Source organism: Enhydra lutris, unplaced genomic scaffold, assembly GCF_002288905.1.
Source record: "Enhydra lutris kenyoni isolate GAN:26980312 unplaced genomic scaffold, ASM228890v2 scaffoldscaffold8, whole genome shotgun sequence".
Classification (NCBI taxonomy): Eukaryota; Metazoa; Chordata; class Mammalia; order Carnivora; family Mustelidae; genus Enhydra; species Enhydra lutris.
This window is the reverse complement of record NW_019154092.1, coordinates 10868963-10894141: the sequence shown is the minus strand read 5'-3', so window position 1 is coordinate 10894141 and position 25179 is coordinate 10868963. Positions and strand designations below refer to the sequence as shown.

The following is a 25179-nucleotide window of genomic DNA, read 5'->3' as shown; positions in this document are numbered from 1 at the left end:
ATCCTGTCTCAGCTTTGGGCCACAGAGAAAAAGCTGTTAACAACACTCACCTCCCCGCATGAAAGGGTGTGCATATTTTGGAATCTCTACTCCATAGAGATTGCTGAATCAAATTGATAAAAACAATTTTTGTTCTAAATCTTGAACCATACTTAAAATACAGTAAGAATGTAAGTTACATTTAAAATACGGCAAGTATAAACTCTCATTATTTGGAAATTTAAAGAAGAAGATAGTGTCTAAGATGTCAGAAATGTATCTACAGAAAAAAAAAGTTGATTTCTAAAGAGGAAATCTCTTCTTAATGGAAGTAAAATTTAAATTAATGAGAACTAATCTTTAAGATGCATGAATGATAAAAATAGCTCCTTTCTGGATCTTAGTACATTTATGAACAATCAAGTTATGTAACAAATTAGGGGGAGAAACTGCCTCTACAATGTCTGGGAATGCACATGGTAAATGATGAATTTTTCCATTAGTGTTAATGAACTGTGCCTGGTTAACTCCCCGACACATCAGAAGAACAGAGCCCAAATCATCTATCTTTCAGATTTAATTCAATTTGTTTGTATACTGAATCTTTCACTCAATGTTTCCCGAAAAGCAATTTCAGGAAAGACAAAATGATGAGAATACTTTACAGAATTGTATATCCTGATATCAAAACAAAGGAAATGGATAAGAGTCTTCGGAGAACTGAAAATTACTCTCCCGTGTTTTGCACATGTCTGAGTGTTATCTGATTAGTATTGGCGGCTAACATATTCATAAGCTAAAATGGGAATTGCTTCCTCTGCTTTCAGAAACTGTGAGAGAAAAGAACAAAGACTCAAAAAAGAAAGCATATTAAAAATAGTTCAAAAAGCTATATAACCACAAAACCGTTGCATTTAAAGCAAAACTATAACACATACGTAACTGGGGAGATGTGTGGGGGAACATGAGAAACAAGGAGTAGCAATTTGTATTTATAGAACACTTCACTTCCGAAATGCTGAAAGAATCACAAATAAGTATTTGGTAGTGGCTCTCACAGGCTCCTTGGAGTCCTGTAATTGCTATTTTCCCTTTTCCTTATTTGGTAAATATACATAATAGGACCGGATAAGGATTTCTCAAAGATACTCACTAACTGACCCGCTTCAAGAGAACTTACCCACTACCTTCCTCTGCTCCGCTCTTGGGGCATGCCCTATGACTAAGGGACAACTCAAAGACAATTTGATTTCACTGTCGTAATTACTTTTTCAAAAACTGGATTTAAATCTGAGATAATAATAAATGCGGAACAAAGTGCTTTATTTATTTATTTATTCATAAAAATTCATTTTGTACCCAGTTGCTCATTATTGCCTATAAGTTTTCCTGGGTAAATAGATCCTTTTTTTTTTTTTTTTTAAGATTTTGTTTATTTATTTGACAGAGATCACAAGTAGGCAGAGAGCCAGGCAGAGAGAGAGAGAGAGGACGAAGCAGGCTCCCCGTTGAGCAGAGAGCCGGATGCGGAGCTTGATCCCAGGACCCTGGGATCATGACTTGAGCCGAAGGCAGAGGCTTTAACCCACTGACCCACGCAGGTGCCCCAATAAATGTGGAACAAAGTGCTTTAAATCACTCCAATGTACACTTAGACCAAGCACGGAGGACCCTGCCACCTGAAACTCACTGTCATCACCTCTGCAGTATCCACAGCATACCTACTTGGAGATTAAAACCAAATTCCTTCCCCACTTTATTCTCTCCTCCTTCCTTCCAAAAATACTCAGCCCCTAACATGTGCCAGGAAGGGTTCTAGGTGGACATACTACACACACACACACACACATTTCCAGTGAAGGCAAATAAAGCACAGAGGTAGCTGGAATGAGGTGAAGGAAAGAGCCAGCACCACCCTCCACCCTGTTAGCTCTTTTCCCTCCCCACCTTCTCCCACCCTGCATTTGGCTGACCATGTACAATGCAGACGTCACTTACTCTGGGAAGCTTTCTGTCACTGACCTGCTGCAAATTAATCCACCCTCCACTGAAGCTCTAAGTACTTATCTGTGTTTGTTTTAGGATACTCGTCCTTTTCTATTTTGTACTAAATCATCTGTATTCATATATTCTCACCCTTATTAGACAACATGCTCCTTGTGTGTCTGTATATTTCCTTCATGATTTCTTGTGGCTTCTATCATATGCAGGGACACAGCAATATTTCAACCAATGTTTCTGGAATAATTAGTGCAATGGACTGACTGTTGTGCCCCCAAGCCAACTCATATGTTGGAATTCTAATGTCCAATGTGACATTCTTAGGAGGGGGGCCTTTGGGAGGTAGCTTAGGTCACGAGAGTGCAACCTTCATACATGGGATCAGTGCTCCCCTAAGACAGACTCTACAGAGCTCCCTTGCCCCTCCCACCATGTGCAAACATAATGAGAAGATGCCAGCTATGAACCAGGAGGTGGGCTCTCACCAAAACATGACCATGCTGATACCCTGATTTGGACTTCCAGCCTTCAGAACGGTGAGAATTAAATTTCTGTTATATATAAGCCACCGAGTCTGTGGCATTTTGTTATACTAGCCTGAACAGATGAAGACAAAAATATCACTGAAATAATATTGCATTTTGAAAACTATATCTCTCACTGCTCAATAAATATGTGCCATTTGATTTCCTCAGAAAAGTGTCTTCCCTTACTTAATTCTTTATACTCTAATCCTTGAATATTTTTTTAAAAACATAGGAAGGCTATCTTATTACTTTCCATCCATCCCATGTGTGCCAGGCACTTGGTGAGGATGATCAGCACCCAGTGTCACCTTGAGGATCGCTGGCTGGCACTGGAGGGTGAAGGACAAGTCAGTGGAGCTGCCAGACAGGACAGGTGTGCTGGGGCAGGGGGATGCTCTGTGGGCACATACGAAGTCACACAACAGACGGGGGGAGCCATGGAAATCTAAGAATGATGTCCACTTTGTGTTACAATGAGTGGGGGTCACCAAGCGAAGTATATACACAAACAGGGACCGCAGGAGGATTTCCAGAAGTAGGAAAAGCACGTTCAGGCACTGGGAGCCTGGAATCTGTACGCAGCTGCAGTGGAGATGGGCCTTAGAAGGCACAGTAATGCTTTGGCAAGAAACGGGAGCCACGGAATGGTGTTGAAAGCAGAGTGATAAGACCGTCTGCTTAACGTTTGAGAAAGACCAGTCTGATTGCAGCAAGGGAATCAGACAGGAGAGGGCTGATCGAATCACTGAGAAAGAATGGCACAGAGTGAAGTGACACAACTGAGACCATTTAGGAAGCAGAATCTACCGAGAAGACTGGGTGACTGACTGAATGCCACATGTAAGGGAGCAGAACGAGGTTAAGGATGGTTTCTCACTTTGCAAGTCAGGTAACTGGATAAGTGATCACACCATGCACTGAAATTCTGGGGGGTGGTGGGGCAATAAATGGAGCTTTGGCCATGACAAGACTGAGGTACCAAGCAAGCATGCAGAAGTTGGTGTTCATTGGGCAGTTGGATATACAGTTCTCTGCCCAGGAGTGCCTTATGCTGGAGGTAAATGGGAAGTCATGAGCGCTTGGATGTCACCAAAGCCATGGTCATGACCAAGCCATGAGTTTGCAGAGGAAGCAGGAGAGAAGTGATTTTCAGCCCCCATGCACACTGGAATCACTTAGCTGTAAGGCACCCCACAACCTGGGTCTTACCCCACGTCAGTAAAGTCAGAGTCTCTGGGAGGTGGGGCCTGGGCATCAGTGCTTATACAAAACTTTCCCAGAACTTCCATCCACAACCGGTGTGAAGGGTCCCTGAAGTGGAGTGATTAGAGGGGTTCCTGGGAAGGACTCTGAGGGAAAACATGTTAGGAGCAGGTCACGGAGGATGCCAACAAGGAAGACTGGGAGAAAGAGAAAGACGTAGAAGGTACTGTCTTGGAAACCAGGCAGAGAGGTAACAACCACTGCAGGAACGCAGGACCTGGAGAGGGTCAGAAATGACCATGGGGTTCAGCAACAGGGGCGGCAGGTGACCTAGGAAAACAGTATCCGAGGGCCTCGTGGCCGGAAGCCACGTGACAGAGCTGGAGGAGTGCTGGAGGGGCAGGTGGGCAGGGACACAGCACCCCTCTGGATATCTGGGGGTGAAGGTTGGAGGGGGGACATGGAGAAAGTCACAGAGGGACTTAAGTAGAAAAAAGTTTTTTTTAATAGAAGAGATTTAGGTATGTTTAAATTTTTATTATTTTTTTTTTAGATGTTTCCTATATACAAAAGACCAAAATACCTATGAATTCTGTTTAAAACATAATTATAAAGCAAACCCCTTCCTATGTACCATCACGGCCAAGCAACAGAACACTGCCGGCACTGCAAAGGTCCCCAGTGGGCACATGTCTATCCCCTCTTCCCTCCTCATTTCTTTTCTTGTGCCTACAGTTGTACCAGCTCTGCACGGTTCCCCACTCAAAAGTGTTTGGGTTTGCCTGTTGCAAAACTGTATACAATCTCATCGTGCTGCACATGCTGTTTTGCTGTTGCAAACGCATGACATTTGTGAGAAACCCACATGTCCCTGTGTCTGGCTGTCATTTGTTCATTTTCTCTGCTGCGTCGTCTTCCGTCATGCAGATGTACTAAGCGTCTGTTTAGATCTTGTAGGGAAGATGACCTCAGAAAGGAAGAGACTGATCTATAGGCAGAGAGGTGATGAGAGCTGTGGGCACGGGGTGGGCGGTGTTCCATAGCGGTGCTAAATAGGAGGGCTCCTCTCTTGTGCCCACAGGAGGAAGCCTGACTGGATGGTTATGTTTTTAATAGGAGCTGAGGTCAGTCGGGGGCAGGGGGCAGAAGAGCTGGTGAAGCAAGGGACAGGAGGACACAGAAATTCTATGAAATAGTTACAGTAAGAGATGTTCACCGACTTCCCAGAGATTGCTGAATGCGAGCGGGAGCCCCAGGGCCTGCGCTGGGCTGACAGGTGGCCCTAGCTGTGGAAATTCCCTCCTCTTATCGGCTGCCTCCTGGGCTTCACAGCAGGGGAGGGAGATGGCGCTGAGGGCAGTGAGGACCCAAATCACTGTATTCAAATCTGGCTCTGCCATTTATTGATAACCCAACAGCCAGTCCTCTGAAACTGACCGCGGTTTCCTCATCTATAAAATGGAGATAATATCTATCATAAAACTCTTTTTGTGACAGTTGATTAGAGCATCGTATGTCAAGATTCTTGGCACGCAACAAGAACCTAATCTTGAAGTGTCAAGTATTAAAAAAAAATTCTCAGTGGATTATTAACAATGAAACTACAATGGCACTGTTAGAAAATAAATATTCTTGATGCCAGCATCCTGAACTAGCTGGAGAGCACTGCATAAACTCATGGAAAGACTGTCTGAGGCTCTGTATTAGTAACGTGAGAAGGACAAGCTAGCCCTTACTATACAGATGTCTTAATAGGGGACCAGACAGCCACCAACATATGCACCCAAGGAAAACCACCACCACTGGGACCTGAATGCAAGGTGAAATGTCTACTCTCAACTTCTTATCTCAGAGGCTATGAAGGCAGGGCCAGCAAAGGTTGGAATGCTTTAGCAGCACGGTGGGCATGGCTCTGGTCACATTGTTAACCTCATCTGTCACCCTTCATCCTCCACTATCACCACCCAAATCCAAGCTCCCAATATTTGAAATAAAGTACAACTGCACACATGGGCACACACACACTCACTTGTTCTGTACCTCAGCTATTCTTTCCTCTTTTGTTTGGTTAAATCTTACTCATCCTTCAGGATTCAGGGAAGATATCCTCTTTTCTGGGACACTTTTCTTGAAACTCTTCAATTAGCTCAAGGGACCCTCACAGACCACCCACACATGGCTTCCCAAACATACTATTCTTATACTATTTAATTAACATTATAGGTATTGTTTATCTCCTCTCCTAGACTGTGAGCTTCTAGAACAGGAACAGATCTATATGTAGCAAAATGCTGGGCGTATAAAGGACATTCAGTAAATCCTTACTCAATGAAAGGATAAAAACTGTATGAGAAAGAGAGAAACATAAGCCATTCCATGTGATGTATTTTTGTTAAAGTCATAAGTAATTCTTTTTATGAAACATGTATCTGCAAATTTTAACTGCTTTTTAAGTCATAAATTTCTACAGTGTTTTTCTCTTTAGTACCTAGCTATTCCATTCAGAAGAAACCCTTAATACACATAAAAATTTCACTGGCCACTTACACAGCCTTATTTTTAAATACTGTTAAGTAACACCAGAAGTACTTGATTAAATGACCATCGAGGACTTTGCTCTTCTCGAACCTTGCTATTTGTTTTCACGTATTATAGAAGAGCAGGGCTTTGACCATTGGGCACAAATGTTCACATCAAGGTACAGCTGTGTATTTATATTTATCTGGTACGTCCTAATGATTCTAGTGCAGATTATCTTGCTACCAGAACGACATCCTTCCCTGCCAAGAGCTTCCTTTCCAAGCCCAACCCATACCTGTACCAGAGTGGCCCGCAGCCAGCCCATCCCCGCATTCCCACCAGCTACTAACAACAAGTATTCTACCAAGTCACAGGTCACGAGGGAGATCCCTGGTTTCTCCTGCTCCCAGCCGCTAGCTTGATGTTTTAGAAATATAGTAGCCGGGGAGTACTGTGCTGAAATCCTTAGCATGTATCCCTGTGAACAAAGACTAGAGCCTGCTGGAAGTGACGGTCAGAAGGAGCCAGGATCTGCTGTGAGCACAGGGATGCAAAGTGGCTGCCCGCACGCAGCCGCCCCGGAAATGCCCGGAACGGGCCCGGAGGCTTTCCTCGCATGTAGGCTAGAACGTCAGTTTGCTGTTTAATGGGACATGGTTCTTAGTTCCTTTTTAAAAGACAGTTTTCATGTTTGTGAATTACCAGCAAAGAATTCTTAGATAAACGTGTGGGATGCGAGAAAGAGGCAGGGTGTCAGGCTTGCGGGCGTGTGCATCCCTGCTCAGGAAATACTCAAAGCAGTGGTGCGTGCTCTTTTGTTCCGAGGTTCTGTCATCTGTTTTACGAGCTAGTTTAAACAGCACAGAAGCCTGACCAGATACACTTGATGGAAGGCTCAGGCCCACTTCAGGTGTGTGGAAGACTTGATTCTAGGATGAAACCATGGTTTTCCCATGAAATATAAATTTTACTAAAGGGATTTAACTCTGTTTTCATTATCCTGATATCTCTGCCTGCAAGACCCGTTGTCTCAGAGGAGAAGTCATTTTTCTACTCCACTCAAAGGAGGCAAAACCAGGCCAACAACTGGGTAATATCCTCCAGAACAGTGGGCTGAAGAGCAAGGGCTCCTAATTCCCAATGTGGTGAAATTTCAACATTTTACTCTGTACTGTGTTTATTTTTAACCCATGATAGAGACACGCAAAGCAGACGAAAACCTAAGACAAACACTGTGGGCCATGGGGCTCCAACGAAGGCTCAGGCCAACACAGGTCCATTTCCAGGTCCCTAGACAGTGGGATGACAACAGGCCTTGGTAATGGGGGCCTTAGAAGCTGACCACCCTCCTCCTGAGTTGGTCAAAGCCCAGGAGTCCCAGGGAGCTCATTAACAGCCCTGACCCTGGATGTGTCTGCTCTCTCTGTCCTGTCATAAGAGGTCTCTGGAGGGGTAGGAGAGGCCGGGCAGCTTCCTTCTAGCTTGATGTCCCTGACACATCAGACCGTCAAGGGCCACATGCAGAAACCTGTGGGTAATGTGTCCCAGGAAGGTCACTTTAATACTGCTGAGGTAATTTCTTTTTGCGAACTATTTTTTATTGAAGGGGACCTTACGTTCAGAATGAGCAGACTGTAAACTATTCTCACCAACTGAACACACTCCTGACATGAGCACCAGACCAAGAAACAGAGCCCCTCTGTTCCCCATTCTTCCAGTCATACCACCAAGGATAACCAGAGCCCCGACATTCCTGTACGTATCTTTTAGTGGACGTATGCACACATTTTTGTTGGGCATATAACCAGGCACAGAATAGCCGTACCTTTTAAAACAAATTCTGTTATTTACTACATAATTGATGTTTACCACATTGCATGACTGGCCTCCGAGATCAAAGCTTGGTTTATTATATTGGAATTATCTCTTCTCCATTCATACATGAACTTTGTTCAGCATGCATCATTGTAATTGAGGTCAATGACACTGTGTCTATTTTAGTATTCAACGTGATCTTTTGGGATACATAGCACCACATTATTTACCTCGCATTGGTGCTCTGGCATTTCTAACGCAGTCCTAAACCATCCTAAACGCACCCACTGTTATCACTGAAGGAATTAGAAAATTCACTAATTGCAGCTAGTTCTTATAAATAGGCAATTCACCTCTACCATCTGGCTCCACATAAAGATGAACAAATGAATATTAAATCTGACATATGTGGGCACTGAATTATAATAACAGACATTAGAGCATGATGCTGTATTTATTATATCATCAAGATGAGAAGAATTGAGACAAAGGGGTAATTAAAATCATCATATCTAGCTTAATATTTTCACAGCCTGAGACTTTATTTCAGATTTCTGATTTGTAAGTTTTTTACTGATAGTTCATGTTTGACAAGGAGTACTTGAACATCTCCACATACCAAAGAGGAGGCAGACATTCAGGTAGCTTATATTTTTCCTTATTGTCTAGAGCAAAGTATAAGCAACAACTGGAATTGTCTTCAAGAGCCCCTGCCTTCCATGTGTGTGCATGTGTTTATGTATGTATTCCAGAGCTGTGAATCAAAAATGTATAGTTTGGAAGGAATCCTGGAGATCATTTTGTATTGCTCTTCCCTTATGAGGATACTGTTCTTGACCGTCTCCTTAAAAGCTGATTATCCAGATGGAGTAATTTTGTGGGTAGTTTAATCTTACCATTTCCCTTTCTGACCTAAATCTTCCTCATCTACAAGTCAAAGACTTAATTGCAACTAGCACCCATGCATCCAGAAGTAGTGAGAAGTGGACATCAGCCACTTGCCAGTTGTGCGCCGGGAAGAGAAGACACAATGTGTCCAGAACTCACTTTCTTCATTCATAAAATAGAGACAATAAAATTTACATCGTACGGCTGTTCTGTGCATTAAGATATTAAGATAATGCATGTGAAAGTGTTCTCAGAGAGGTTAAATGATGTACAAATATAACATGTTATTCACTGGTATTCTTATCTTGTATAACAGGCTCTTTTCAAAGGAGAAACATCAAGATTCAAATTTTGTACCAAACTTGGTCCACCCTAAAGTCTGCACTCCAAATAATTTCCAAAAATCAGGGATACTATCAACATTATCCTCACACATGGAAGTCAGACAAGCTCTGGCTATGTTACATTTAATAATGGTATCTCTTTAAAAATTAGGAGAAGAGTCTCCAGAAGAAGCTTTACCTATAAGAAAGAAACCACAGTGGGTGAAACTTCCTAGTCTTAGGGATGTTATTTCTTAGGGGAAACCAATCCATTTTAAATTAGATTACAGAGTTTCCTATGCATTCAGATTAGCTAGGACAAATTCTTTGACAATTTGAGTAACTCTAGGAAGTCACAACAAACTGACTGGGGAATCATTCTTTTCTGGTGTGCCTGCAGATAATGGAAGGATCATTAATCTTGATTTTTGCAGTGTCTTTAGGAAGGGGGCTATTCCAACCCAGTTCTTTCTCTTGGCTGTAGTTTTGTAGTTATGGGCCTTACATTTGGAATATAGATCCTGAACTCAAGATATTCACATTTTAACAAATAGTGAAATTTATATCTGGGTGAGTTCCTGGCAAGTGGAATAAGTTCTGTCCAGGCAGTATGCTTTAGCTCTTCAGAAGATTATGCTGATGAATTTCACTTAGAGTAACAATAGGTAGGTAAGGTAATTAACAGGGAAATGACAAATCATCTAGTCCAATAACTTTGTTTTGCAGATGGAAAAACTGAGACCCACAGATGTTGTAAACTTACTTCTTGTCCAACCATTCGAAATTATAAGGGACACTGCTAAATTATTTTTAATTAAGGGTTACATGCACTTGAAACTTTTTATTTTGAAAAAAATAAATGGAGAAATGAAGTTTTCCAGTGCAGGGATGATTATGTGTCAAGATCAGGTAAGAATTTTGCATCTGAAATGTCTCTCCTAATACCTGCTTAAGAAGAGCCACTGGAGGTAGTACGTGGTGATCGAGATGAATGAGAGCGGCCAGGAAAGCTGGCAAGGAGGTACGAGAGGACCACCAAGGGTCAGTACAAAAGATCAAACTAGCTCTGCCCCAGGATGCAGAGGGAAGAATGAAGAACAGAAAACAATAAGAGACAGAATGAGAGACAGGAAGGACAAATGCAGACGATCCAATGTCATCTAATGGAAATTTTGGAGAGAAGACTACAGATACCATACAAAATACTCAAAGATGATCTGAGATAGGAGAGGACTTTGGCCTAAAAGCTACGAAGGAACATACAGTATTACAGACAAACTAAAAAAAAAAAAAAAAAAAAAAGAGAGAGAGAGAGAACCATATCTAGACATATGCAGGGCAATTTTAAATTTCATAGAACATACATAAACACATAAACATTCTGTAAGAAACCTTGACCAGTGAATTCTGTAAGATCACCTCTGCCACCATCAGCGGGGCTGGCATTAGACTCTGCCCACATGGCACAGAAACCAGAAGGTGATATGAAGCAACGCTGATGGAACTCTGAAGGAAAAGTTCTGGGCTTAAGACATTTATCTCCTCTCAGACTGACTTCATGCATGAGATACACAAAGATTTTAAGTATAATATATAGAAGCCACAGACAAAACAAACCTCGAAAAGAACAGTGCCATAACAAGGAATAGTAGATGTTAGATCAATAAATAAGTGAATGGGAGTAAGGAGTACCCTTGTTGTGATGAGCACCAGGTGATGTATGCAAGTGTTGAATCACTATATTGTACACCTGGAACTACTATCACACTGTATGTTAACTAACTGCAATTAAAATAAAAACTAAAAAATTCAATAACTGCACTGAAAGGCCTGAGGATACCTCTGGAACCAGTAAAATATATAGAAGTAAGGGTACATGGTTGTTTTAAGTATGGCTGCAAAATTGTTTGCCCATTTCTGTTTTTTCTAAGAATTGAACTCTATTGCTTAAAAACTGAAAAGTTTAGAAAAGAGTATGGTATCTAATCGCAAGTTCAATTAATACAAGTGGGTATGTTGGATGAGGGAAAAAAGAATAGCATTCAGTGTTTCAAGTTTCACAAAAGAAAGCCAGATTAATGTTCTATGACTTTGATAGTTACATAAACACAGTTGTAGGAATGCACTGGAAAAGTTCAGACTAACCATTATAAAAACTAAAAACTTTCCCTTTAAACTAGAACTCATTAACAAACAAAATGCTCTGGAACAGGAGGAAAAGAATGAAGGAAGGTCCCATCCCTTGCCCCACAACTGTCACTAAAAACAAACAAGCAAGCAAACAAAGACAAAAACTTAGGACATAAAAAATTTAGAATATGTACAATATATATAATAATTATAACAATAACTGCAAATAGGTCAAATTATGTTATCAATAGGAAAAGACTCTTAGATGGGACTTTACTTTTAAGACAGTTATATGCTTCTCACAAAAAGCATACCTAAATAAATTGACATAAAGTGCTAAAAATAATAGAATAGATAAAGATTTTCTCAAAATTACAAAAAAAAATCTTGCTTGGCACTATTAACATGAGACAATGCAGAGGACAGGGAAAAATAAGGATTAAGAATCATTTCTAACTAATACAGAATCCACCATACAAAGACATAACAGTATTAAAACTTTTGCACCAAATAACATCTGATTAATGTATCTGAGAAATTTTTAACAAAACGAGAAACTATTTGATCTTTTACTGAGAAACAAATGGCAAAATTTGTATATCCTGTCTGATTTTACTCATGGAAAATACACATATATGAAAAAAGCTGAAAAGCGAAACATATTTAAGGCATATAAGTTTGTAGTTGGAATATGAATGGTTTTTATTTGCTCTTAAATACTTCTGTATATTACCCAAAATTTTACTATTGACCATTTATTAGTTCTTTAATAAAATGGTATTAATTCAAAAGTAACACAGGTGGTAAACTTTCTAGTTCTTAAGAGAATGGACTTTGTCTATATTTTACTTTGATTTTTTTTTAAGATTTTACTTATTTATTTAAGAGAGAGAAAGAGAGAGACAGCATGAGAGGAGAGAAGGTCAGAGGGAGAAGGAGACTCCCTGTGGAGCACAGAGCCCAATGCGGGACTCGATCCCAGGACTCCAGGATCATGACCTGAGACAAAAGCAGTTGCTCAACCAACTGAGCCAGCCAGGTGTCCTTGATTTTGGTTTTTAAGGTGATTTAAAATTACCAGATATTATCATTTTGGCCTGCCATTAATTGCTATAAACTAGTCTTATGTAGAAATAAACTAAAGTTACATCTACCTTCATTATAATAAGGATGCAATTCCTACAACTTTGACAGTTCACATAATTTGAAATTTTGTACAAAATAAAATCCTTAGATTATGTCAAAGAATACTGTGTCTTTGGAAATCAATGCCCCAGTTGCTATAAAATTAAGGATCCCATATGCAATCTTCTTCCTTAAAGGGAAAAATCAGAATTCTCATACAATTATTTCCCAGTGAGTAAAATCAGACATACACATTAACCTTCAAGAATTTTAAGTAATGGGGGCACTTGGATGGCTCAGTGGGTTAAAGCCTCTGCCTTCGGCTCAGGTCATGATCCCAGGGTCCTGGGATGGAACCCCGCATTGGGCTCTCTGCTCAGTGGGGAGCCTGCTTCCCCCTCTCTCTCTGCTGGCTGCTCCCCCTACTTGAGATCTCTCTCTGTCAAATAAATAAATAAAATTAAAAAAAAAAAAGAATTCCAAGTAATGGATAGAAATGATTTAAAGACCCAAGGCTGATCTTTCATTACTTTATCAATGCTTTTACTAAATTGGGTAATTAATCATGTCATTTTGACAATTAAAAGTGTTATCCCAAGTCAGATCCTCTTGTTCTTTTTACTTAGTAAAGTAAAAATACATCTACAAGTTTATTTTTAAATTTCTACCTAGTTCAATTTCACAATGTGGTTACATAAAGTCAAAGAAAATGACAGGCCAAGTGACAAAGGAATCAGATGAACGTGAACACATGTCATAAAGGTACTCCCTTGGCATGATAAAGCTTTAACTGCAGGTGACAACAAATTAAGAAGTACTGTGCATATAAAATTAAAACCATGCTTTTGAGAATCCTTTTCAACACAGTATTCCAATCAGTCATTATAAATTCTTAAAATTTACAGAGCCAATAAAAAGTCATTTACACAATCTTTTATTTCTATGGATATGAAGAAGAAAATGCTATTATGATAAGGCAAAACAACAATAAAGAGAAATAAAATTACATACTGTTAACTAAATGATTACTTGGGGAGTAAACCAAGTTTTAAAAATACGAGAAAATATGGCAGACTAGAAAATTATATTTTCCTTTCTTCTTGGTAATAAATTCCTTCTCTCATTACTAAAATAATCAAATAAATGGATGAGAGGGCATAAATACATAAACAAAAAGCACAGAAGAAAAAATGACAGCAGATAAATCAACACATTTTTGAAGCTGGAAAATGGATAATGATGTGGGAAACAAAGGCAGAAGAAAAAGTACTAAATTTCTTTACTATCTGTAGCCCATTGACAAGTCCTTGAAAACAGAGTGACATTCCTCTTGAAACTCTGCTGCCTCTATGTTAATACTTCACTAAGGGCAAAAGACAATCTTAGCCGAACTCCCAGGATCCTGTAAGTCTACTTTAATATACAAAAATTCCTTTAGAAACTTCCTTTATCTCTAATTCTCCATGATACATGTTGGCAATCATTCCCCAAACATATGACCCACAGATATACATGAAGGGTTTCATGACTCAGGGTTTGTTTTTTGTTGTTGTTTTTTTGGTTTTGTTTTTTTTTTTTTTAAGATTTTATTTATTTATTTGACAGAGATCACAAGTAGGCAGAGAGGCAGGCAGAGAGAGAGGAGGAAGCAGGCTCCCTGCTGAGCAGAGAGCCCAATGTGGGGCTTGATCCCAAGACCCTGAGATCATGACCTGAGCCGAAGGCAGAGGCTTAACCCTCTGAGCCACCCAGGCGCCCCATGACTCAGGTTTTATTAGACAGTAATAAATGATCTTTTCCCAACAATAGCTAGCCCCCTCAAGGTCCTGGAAATCTTGCTTCCAAAATTTCTTAGGGACTTCCGCTATCCCTAACCCCCTCCCAACTTGGAACTAGATAATGGGCCACTCCTCTTAACCCCAGTGCAGTTCTTTCTGCTCATGGGTCCTGTCCCTGTACTTTAATAAAATCATCTTTTTACACCAAAGACATCTCAAGAATTCCTTCTTGGCTGTCGGCTTCAGACCCCAGTGTCTTTCCTATATCAAACAAGGACAGAGCCAAGAGTCTGCAGGGAGAGGATGGCATAAGAGTACCAGGAAACGTTTGGAAACATCATGTCTGCTAGAAGGAACTTACTCAGAGGAGGCGGCTCACTGCTGGTGACAGGCTCCTTGGCCTTGGCTGGGCAGTTGCCTGACCAGTCCAAGAAGCTCACGAGCAGGCGGGCCCCACACATGCATGCAAAGGTGCATCCCAGCCTTCTGGTGCCTCTCTCTCAAGAGTGAAAACGGAGAAGGACTGCTGGGCTTACCAGAATGTCCTTCATGAAATAGAAAGAAGCCAACCAACCTCACCCAAACCAAGTCAAAACACAAGTATCTGGGAAAAAAAGGGGATGCAGGGAGCAGGAAAACAACAGCCTCAAATACTGTCAGAGAGTTAAAAAAAAAAAAAAAAGACACACAAATCAAAAAAATCAGAACAAGATGAAATAAAAAAACTAATCAGAGAATAAGGATGCATTTCAAGAAACTGAAAAAAAAAATCCCAGTACAATTAAAAATTTCAACCAAAGGACTCTAAGTCAAAGTTGAAGAAATAGTCCATAGGAAAGAACAAAAGACAGAGAAGTCAATGCTAGGGGAGAACATCAGAGCACATAGAAAAGAGGGCATTACTCAAAAATTACCATAGCAACATTTCCCAGAAACAAAAGATGTGAGCTTGCTGATTGAACCTATGAATGAAATCTCATTTCAGAATACCAGTGATAAAAAGAAAGTCCTAAAATTGTCCAGGGCTTGAGATTCTTGCAGAGCGTGGGGTGGAAGAAGAGGAAGACCAATCCTTTCCTGAAGTGAAATTTGAATGACAGCTGACTTCTGGTATGCAGAGGGAAAAATGGAGCGATGCCTTCAATATTCTGAAGAAAAAGGTTTCCAACTAGAATTCTATCCACAAGTCAATGACTATAGTTGAGGAGAGATAAAAGATACTTTTGATATTAAAAAAAAAAATCCAACTACCTCCCACAAATACTACCCCAAAACCTGGGAGAAAATAAACCAGGGACCAATACTTAAAACCCAGGAAATCAAGTACGTGGCAGAAAGGAGGCAAAGGGAATCCCAGGAGGCAGGGGAGTCCCAGTAATATGGCTGTGCAGCTCACCTGTAGAGAAACCGGCAAGGGCAGGGGGCTGGGTATGGTCTCCAGGTGTGGAGAAATGATGAATGGACCATCCAAGGGACCCAACTGCTGCTGAGAGAGGATTTGGAGGGGAATGGCTTTGTCAAAGGAGTCCGGGCCAGAAGGCAGGGCTGGGAGGGATCAGAGGGGATGCAGGGGTTTGTGCGCAGAGGCCGCACTGCCAGGCAACCAGGAAGGAAACCCACCCAAGAAGCAGGGGGACAGCACAGCAAATGCTCTCCCTAAAGATGAAAATCCGCTTCTAAGAATGCCAAGAGATTTGTCGATGAGGTCAAGAGCCAGAGGAGTTCCACAGGCCCCAACTGCACACCACGTATACACACACACTTACACAGCCCAGCACACTCCCCCCACAATACCCCCACCACACACACACACACACACACACACAAATTTTCCCAACACACACCGCACACTACACTACACATCCCACAGATGTACCTACTGTACCCACACACATTTTACATACATATGCACACATCACATATACATATACATTCATACATACCACACACACATATATGCCATGATACACACACACACACACACACACACACACACACACACACACACACACAGGCAAACTGATTTATAAATCATGAATAGAGGCCAAGTTGTGCCATAAATTTCCATGAACAGCACTCAAAATGTCTTAGATTATCAGATATCCTTTCTTCAGAGCAGTAGACATCCGTTTTCTAATTGTGTGTGTGTGTGTGTGTGTGTTTTCTTTATGGTGTGACACCAGCAATGTGTGTCCTGTATCTCACCTGGGAGCACTGGGGCAAGAGGTCCCTACCTTGTAACAATATCTGACTCTTTGTGTAAAGAATGTCATTATTAGCTCCTTAACTAATTACCTTTGTATATTTTTTAAAGATTTTATTTATTTATTTGAGAGAGAGCAGGAGCAGAGGGGTGAGGGGCAGAGAGAGAAGCAGGCTCCCTTCTGAGCAGCGCCCCCCCGAACCCGCCCCGACATGGAGCTCGAGCCCAGGACCCTGGGAAAATGAGCCAGAGGCAGACGTTTAACAGACTGAGCACCAAGGTGCCCCACTTTGTATGTTTTATGACACAGAGGTAGACCAAGTCTTTCCGAATCTGTGTTCTACTCAGTTAGAAAAAACAAATTCCTGTCTAATCCTGGACCCTGGCTTAAATTAGGTTTACATTTTGTAGTCCCAATATTGTCATCTTTAAATATTTCTATGTTAACAAACACACCTACTTCATTTTACTCACTATGTAAATTCATTCAAATAACATGTAAATTGTGTGATAATTGTGTACCAAAAGTCCTATTTTCATACAGATAAGAACTGCTGCAATTTTTCCTAAATAATGGCTTATGCAGATTTTACATCAACTCTAAACAGCTTTGAATATTACTGTTAACCCCTTGACTATTTTAATGAAAACTAGAGTAAACCTGTCTGAAATCCATCTAAAAAGGATACCAAGAAGTCCACCTGATCTCTCAAAGTGGTCTATTATTTTCAGATGTCGTCAGCTATGTCCTGATGTCACAGCTCTCCTTGCCCGCTGTACGAAACAAGACACTGACAACTTATTTTAAGAACATTGTTTACTTCCTTTCAAAACACCATGACTTCAATATCAGAATCAGAAACCCTGACATAAAATGGTAAAAACAAGACTCACTCCTTGCAAGCACTTTGCTGCCCAGAGTATTTTACAGAACTAAAATCACTGTCTTCCTATACTTCCAAGCGTTCCCCAAGGCTTTGGAAGCAGAGGTCAATTGAGCTGTTTTGTACAGGACTTTGTGAAGCTGGAGGGGTTTCTACTTATATTATCTTCTTCCTCTTTTTAAATGTAAAAATATTTGCCTAAAACTCTTCTGGACTAGAAACTGTAAAGAGCATTTTGTAGAATGATGACTCCTCGGTAAAGGTACATATTTATGACAAGAAGAAAAAAAAACCTTTCATTTTAGAAAATGCAAGTCTAATTCACACGCTTCAGGAAACTCAAGCTAGAGATGATTATGACAACAAATCCAGGGATCTGGGAGAATGCAGCATTTTAAAATTCTTATCTCCTGCTTACCGTCTCATTGACAAATAAGATGGAAAATGTATAATGACAACTTTGGGTATGTTAAGGCAAATTCCTAGTAGGTGTAGTTAGGGGTGTGTGTGTGTGTGTGTGTGTGTGTGTGTAATATTCTCAACAGATACCACCAAAGATACACGCTGACGAATGATATTTTTCATGTTATACAACTATGTAAAATTAATACTACAGTAATGGGAATACATTAAAACAAACCCCAAAGAATATAAATGATTTATCATAACTGTTCTTGCCCAATTAGTTCCAAGTTCTTAAGTTATACTCAACATTACATTAGTACATTGACTGAGTAAATGATATTCAGAATGTGATAATCTATACAGAAGTGAAAACAAGAATTGGTAGTTTAAAAAGAAATCAAAGTATTAATTAAAAATGGGGGAAAAAATGGATACAGTCAGTCAATGAGTAACTCTAGCATCTCAAAGCTAAACTTGGTAAGACAAGACCAGTCACTGAAAATGGTTAAAGCAAGAGAGAGAAATGCTCTGTGCCTACTGGAGCTAACCTTATATTGCCTATAACCTCTGCCCTCCATAACTGCTTTACAATCAACACTAACCCCACCAAGAACTTACTCTCATTCCATGAATACAAAATAGTATTAAATATAATAAAATCTCTTTTCACAGGTAAGTAAGAATTTGCCTGACAGTTTAATTCTGTATAAGTTCTAAATGCAAGTTTAAGAACCATCCAGTTATCTAATTTTTGTCTTTTCTAATCTAGAAAGAAGCTCATCACAAGTAGTTGTTTATTTTTTTTTCTGAGGTAATGGAATCATTAAGCTTCTGAAGACTTCAATTTACAGGAGCCCTGCTCTATTATAACAAGGTCTAGGGCGGGAAGAGAGCCAAGACCCAGTCACAAAGACACTGCCCTGAGCAGCCCTATGAATCGTTATGTCTGGAGAAAGACTGCCTTGTGCTTTCTTTCTGACTATCATATAGGTGCAGTATTTGATTTTTCTGCTAGGCTTCACTGAATGCCTTTCTTTAAATTCTACTTCCACACTCTTCCAGTTTCTTTAGAAGTTCTGAGGCCAATCTTTAAAGGCTGCATGGTGGATGGAGGAAATCATGTCGGACAGTCCCAATATTATTCATAATTAGATACTACAAATACGAACAACTGGGTCTGTCTGTTCCATACTGAATGAGAAAAGTTCCAGGAAGCTGCTGGAACAAAGTGGAGCACACCCATTGTGACTCTGTTCACTATGTTTTCCGAATCCAAGCAGGGAGAAGCAAGTGAACCACATGTAGGAACAGTGTGGGAGCCAAGTCCGTTGTGATGAAGTGGAAGAAGAGACCTTGACTGAGCTACCTGGTAATTTTATCTCCAGGGTAATCATGCTGGAGCTGTCCAGGGTGATATTTGTTATTTCAGCCCCAGTGCCTCAGGAGGGTAAACCAGGCCAACCACAATGTTACAGTCTTGCTAACTTTCAGGATAATGACCCAAGTTTTGAAGGAAGGACTCACTTTTCATCTGGAAATAACTGCCACTCAAAAATCTACTAGGAGAAAGCAGAACACGGTAAACACTCTCATGGCTATGCTACATTGCTTTCTGTGCCATCCAGTATGGTGGTGAATGGGCACACTTGGATACATGTGATTGAGGAACAGAGGATTTAGTTTTTGTTTAATTTTGATTAATTTTTTAAAGATTTTATTTATTTATTTGACAGAGAAAGAGAGATCACAAGTAGGCAGAGAGGCAGGCAAAGAGAGGGGAGGGGAGAAGCAGGCTAACTGCTGAGCAGAGAGCCTGATGCGGGGCTCGATCCCAGGACCCTGGGATCATGACCTGAGCCAAAGGCAGAGGCTTAACCCACTGAGCCATCCAGGCGCCCCATAATTTTGATTAATTTTAATTTAAACAGGCATATATGACTCGTGACTAATCATAAAGGGGTATGCAGTTCTAGATTTTAAAAAAACAAAAAGAAGCCCACAACAAAAGCCCAAGGAAGATTCTTCATAGCTATATACCCCTAAGGATGTCTGAAAAATGGCTCTGTTTCAACAGGGTCTTCACCTAATACAGAGTCCCCCAAATGGTGTGACCACTCCCCTTCCCTCTCACTTTTTGTCCTTTAGTCTCTTTTCCTCCTTCCCCCACATAACACAATTTCTCCAGAGATCTGTCCCCAGTCTCCTAGCCCATGAGTCCTACACATTTGCCCAAGTACCCAAGATGTCCACACATCTTTATTTCTTTTTTTATGGATTCTATATGACATCCTTTTAAGTGTTAATGTTACGTTTACACATATAACATATTCATTTATGCTATTTGGGAGTGTTTACTGTTATTCCTTATAGTAACATTTGCTTTAGTAGTTCATTTAGAACTGTTTTCAGCGCTGGCTTCCAGGATTGCAACCACCTGGTAAAGCAAGACTTCCACATGGATCTCTTTTGTTCAAACAAATATTACCTTGCATCACACATTTCATAACTTATTCTCTTCTCTTTCTACTTATCTATGACATTTATCTTATGTATTTTTGTATTTCAACAAATTTTTTTATTTTACATATTCTGTAACTATAGCACCATATGAATAATTCATCTCTATGTTATTTTACTAATTGATGGGAACAGAAAAAACAGTAGGGACTTATACGGATTTATTTGTACTTACTTTTTCTTAAAGCACTATCCTCTCTAAACTTTTCTGAAATATTGGATACATGGGTATATGCTTCAATATAACTTATACTTAATACTTTCTATTCTATCACTGAATTATCTCATCTCCAAATGACTAAAACATAGAGAAAGGGAAATAGGGGCAAGGTGAAAACAATAGGGGGGAGAGGCAAGAAGCTCTGGAATTTCTCTAGAAGACAGCAGGATGCAGCATTTGTGTGGAGAAAATTCAGGCCTGGGGTGGGACACAGAGTGGTGAGCACGTCCCATAGAACAGGCACTTGTTAAGGAAAGTGTCAGACAGCAGAGGTTCTGGGAAGTGATGCAGGTCCAGGAAAGACCTCAAGGGTCCAAGAAAGCTCCAGGAAGGGCAGAGGTGGGCAGGCAGCAGGGAATGTCAAGTGGGGCCTTAGAGACACAGAGAAGGGAGCATGATGGGAAGGCATTTGGCTCCAAGAGAGTCATTTATGATGCTACCTATAGCTGCTAATCTGCACACTGTTCCAATTCATCCCTAAAATAATTTAAACAAGAAAAATTTTTACCTGTGATGTCCTGAATACCGTGGACCACGGATATGGCCTATTCCTCGGCACCCTGGAGTAGGACAAACAGCTTGCCCTGGAAGGATTTTCACATCATTTGCTCCTTCAGGAAGTAAAAGAACATACCTTGAAAACACCCTCAGTAAAGAACTAGAAAGACTAAAATATGTAAATGATATTCATTGAGACTTTGCAAATTAAAAACAAACCATCACTAAAACACTTACTGGATACTTGTGATGTTTTATAACATGATTTAGCAGAAAATATCAGTGCTGTCATAGATAAAACTAACACAACTGATATCTGAGGCAGAGCGAAATATACAGGCATTGAAATGTTTTAAAAATATGAGAACATTTATCCATTTCTTTTAGAGAATCATACTGGCAAAGGCGATATAACCATGAGCTAAGAATGTGAAAGAGTGAGGTCTGGTTTGTGGTTCCCTTTGAAACTCCACTCAACCACAACAAGACTCCCCCAAATACAGGACAGAAATTCAATAAATAGGGGTGCCTGGGTGGCTCAGTCAGTTAGGAGTCTGCCTTTGGCTCAGGTCATGATCCCAGAGTCCTGGGGTTGAGCCCTGTGTCAGGCTCTCTGCTTAGTGGGGTACCTATTTCTCCCTCTCACTCTGCCCCTCTGCTCTCCCTCTCTTTCTCTCTTAAATAAATAAAATCTTAAAAAAAATTCAGCTAATAAATGAGACATGCCAAAGATGGTGAACATAGCCCTAGCCACGCTTAAGTAGCTTTCAAAGCTAGCTGAAAAAAAGCACTGACTCCTACTCCACTTCACTAATACTACGTACAGTAACACTTATGCTGCATTAATATTATAATGGTGTATATACTTAATACTAATATCAATGCTAATATGTACTATATGTAACCACTCCAGGCCAGAGAGAAACTCTATCAAGCCCAAGGGCAATCTATCTCTAAAGATTATCAGGAGCTCAACCCTGTTTCTCTGTTCTGTGATTTTCCTCAGTCTGCTCTCTCTCTAGAAAAAGCGCTCTGGATCTTGTCATCACACAAAATGACACTGCTTCCAAAAGCACTAAGCAAACAGGCCATCTGACTACAAAATCGTATCCTTCCAGATTGCTTGCTGAGGTAGCCCAGCTGCCGATGATGGTTCAATATCCTGGGAGTTTCCAGGCCACGGAGTCCCTTCTTTCCCATCCTCACTTCTCTCCCTTCATAAATAACTCCCTTCCCTTTTCTTCGATTCTGCCAACCAGTAGCTCCCTTCTGTTGCAAATAACTTAAGCCCCCTTGCCTCGACGACCTTCTGTGACAGGTGACTGTAGGAAGGATATAAAGAGCTTGCCATGGGTCAGTGGCACCACCCTGCTGGTCTGTGTTTCAAAGGACTAAGTTCTCCTAGAAAAAATTACACAATGGTACAGATTCACTGTTAACAAAACTATGGTCTTCAGTGTCACCTGAGCCCCTCCCCACTCTCCCAGGCCTCCACAAGCTTCTACCTCTGGTTCTCAGAGCTGCCCCTGCCTGTACTTCACTGGGAAAACAGGAACCTGTCCGTGGGGTACAGCATTCCCTCCTTCCTTTCCATTACAATGAGGAGCTCTCTCCCCTCCAGGGTGGGTCTCTCACCCTTTCCATTTGGATCTTATCTATAGGGTCTTTAGGCTTTAATATATTCTTGTCACTCCTGCACTATTGAATCTTTTGTACCAGTATTTCAACAAATTCCAGTTTCCCCACCACAAAAAGAAAAAAAAACAAAGACAAAACAAAACAGAAAACAAAAGCTTAACGCTCTCCTTGGGACTCACATTCCCGTTTAGGAGCCATTCACTGTTTTGCCTTTCCCAGTCAGACTTCTCAGAGAAGTTATTTCTGTTTCCTCACATCTCGCTTCTCAAACCATGTCATTCCTCTCAGGTCACTAACGACTTCTGTGCATGAAGCCCATCATGGGCTACTAAGGATACATCACACTTGCTGCCTTGGTGTGATTACGCACTATCCCTTCTCAAGTTGTTACTGTCCACAAGCTTTGGTGGCAGCACCCACCCCCCCCCCCACCCCACCCCTGCCGACAGTTTCCTTGCTGCATATGGGCATTCTCTTGGAATACTGTTTGCCAGATCTCCCTCCTCTCGTTAACCTGAAGATGTCAGAGAACCTCAAGATATGTTCCTGGGCTGCCATTTCTACAGCTTTGTTTATAACCTGCAAGCTGTAGACGCTCACAGGCTATATACAAGCCCACGGCCTACATATAACAAATATTAGAAGGTACCACAGCAAATATTTAGACCTTAGAGACATTTTCGGTAAGTTTATTGAGTGAGAAGAAAATCTGTCTTAGACACTTATTATGCCTTCATAATTTTGCAAAACACCTTGAGGGATAAACAGAGAGAAACATGTTGCCTCATCCAAAGGTAGCTTTTGGAAGCAGCCTTGAGAAAGAAACAACTTTTAAACAAATTCAATGAAAACTACAGTTAAAGAACTGTAAGCAAGTCTCTAATTAAGAAGTATGTTTATGTCAGTCGGTAAATAAAAAGATTTATAAGAAAGAAGCACAGAATATAAATAGAGTTTTCTCCAAACTGCGCTTCACAATGCACTACTAAGGCCACCGTCAAAAAGACCTGGAATATTATACCTATAAACAAACCACCAAACAAATGCTTTCTGTCAGTCAGCCTGTCGCTCTGTGTGGACAACTTTCCAATAAACTGTCAGTGAAGGCTCTTTAATATGTTTTTCAGGACTATTTCAATGCACTTGATTAAATTAGGCTTGAAGTGATCTTTTAAATATTTATCAATGCACACTTATCTCCAATGTCCCGATGGGGGTTATATTTCTCTACTTGTTAGATACGTAAGGAAGAGTATGACCTCAACTATTATGAGAAGAGTTATTACATTAAGAACCGCAAGCAAGGGTCATAACAAAGAAGAAGTAGAGAAGAACATGCAATAAAAAAGCATGGAATCTAACAATTTTCCTTGGTACATTTTGTATGATGAAGTTTAATGGGTTGACTCAACGGTGAATTAGACAGCCATCTGTTGGGGAAAAGAAACCTGTGAATTCTATAATCCTTCATATTATTGCCTCTAGGATAAGGGAACCTATGATAAAATTAATGTTTTTTTCCTCAGAAAATAATTGCATTTTTACCAAGAATATCTTCCTTTTAACTTGGATATTTAAAGAATTAAGTCTCAAGAAGAAAATGTTCTCAACTTGAATTCATTTTTTTCAGAGAGACCATCCTGAACATTTTACCCTTCCTTGCCTGCTTTTTGCCACTTTAACTGAAATCGATTTCCTAGTTTATCTGCTGAGCTCCTGTTTCCCTTCACTAGAGTCAGGACATTCACCTTATCTAATGAGTCTACCACTGGAGCCCCAGAACCCACTACAAGCAGCAACTGGCACATAATAAATACCAGATAAAAACATTTTATAAATGAATCAAAAATCATAAAGACAGCAACAATTAACACCTGTAGGCATTATTTGGCATATCCTGACCACCATGCTGGAAGCTAATCCCCACTTTACTCCTATTTCAGAGCTTAGCTTGTCTAAAATCAATATCTGGTTTTCTATTTCTGAATACCATGAGCTATTATCAAGCACTAATAGCTCCTAATTTACTCCGAGTCTTCTGTGAAAATTGTACTTAGGCAGGAGTCAATCTAATGGCATAGTTCTTCCTGCAAAGGCAAAACGAAATTGAAATTTCCTTGTAGACTGGAAATTATCCGAGTAAGGAGCAATGTTTCACACTCACGTGATACAGTAAGTAAAATGTCCTAGTGGGCCCCCCATTCATATGAAATTATGTGGCTGCCATCAGCAGCCCAGGCAGACACTGTAGTTGCCCACCCAACGTCCATTCCCTCTTTCTTGCTGACTGAACCCTGATTTGGTTCAAGGCAGCAATGTGCCCAGCTAAAAATGTTGGCTTTGCCAGCCTCTCACATCTAGATGTGGTCATTTGACACCATCTGGGACAATAAGACCTAAGGGAAGTGCAACATAAGGATGTCCACAAAGGCTTCTTTCCCAGCAGGAGGGTAAAGGTGATGCCAGTGCTGCTTTGCCCATGTCCTCCTTCCTCGACCTTCATGGAATGCAGACGTAAGAGCTCA

General features: G+C 40.6%; 1 protein-coding gene across 1 annotated transcript in view; it reads right to left on the bottom strand.

The window, feature by feature from the left end:
• LOC111142637 (L3MBTL4, histone methyl-lysine binding protein) overlaps positions 1-25179 on the bottom strand; it is a 378206-nt gene that overhangs the window by 153837 nt on the left and 199190 nt on the right. The window contains exon 13 of the mRNA XM_022495947.1: positions 21027-21129. Within this exon, the coding sequence (XP_022351655.1) occupies positions 21027-21129 (103 nt within the window). The remainder of the gene's footprint in view (positions 1-21026; positions 21130-25179) is intronic.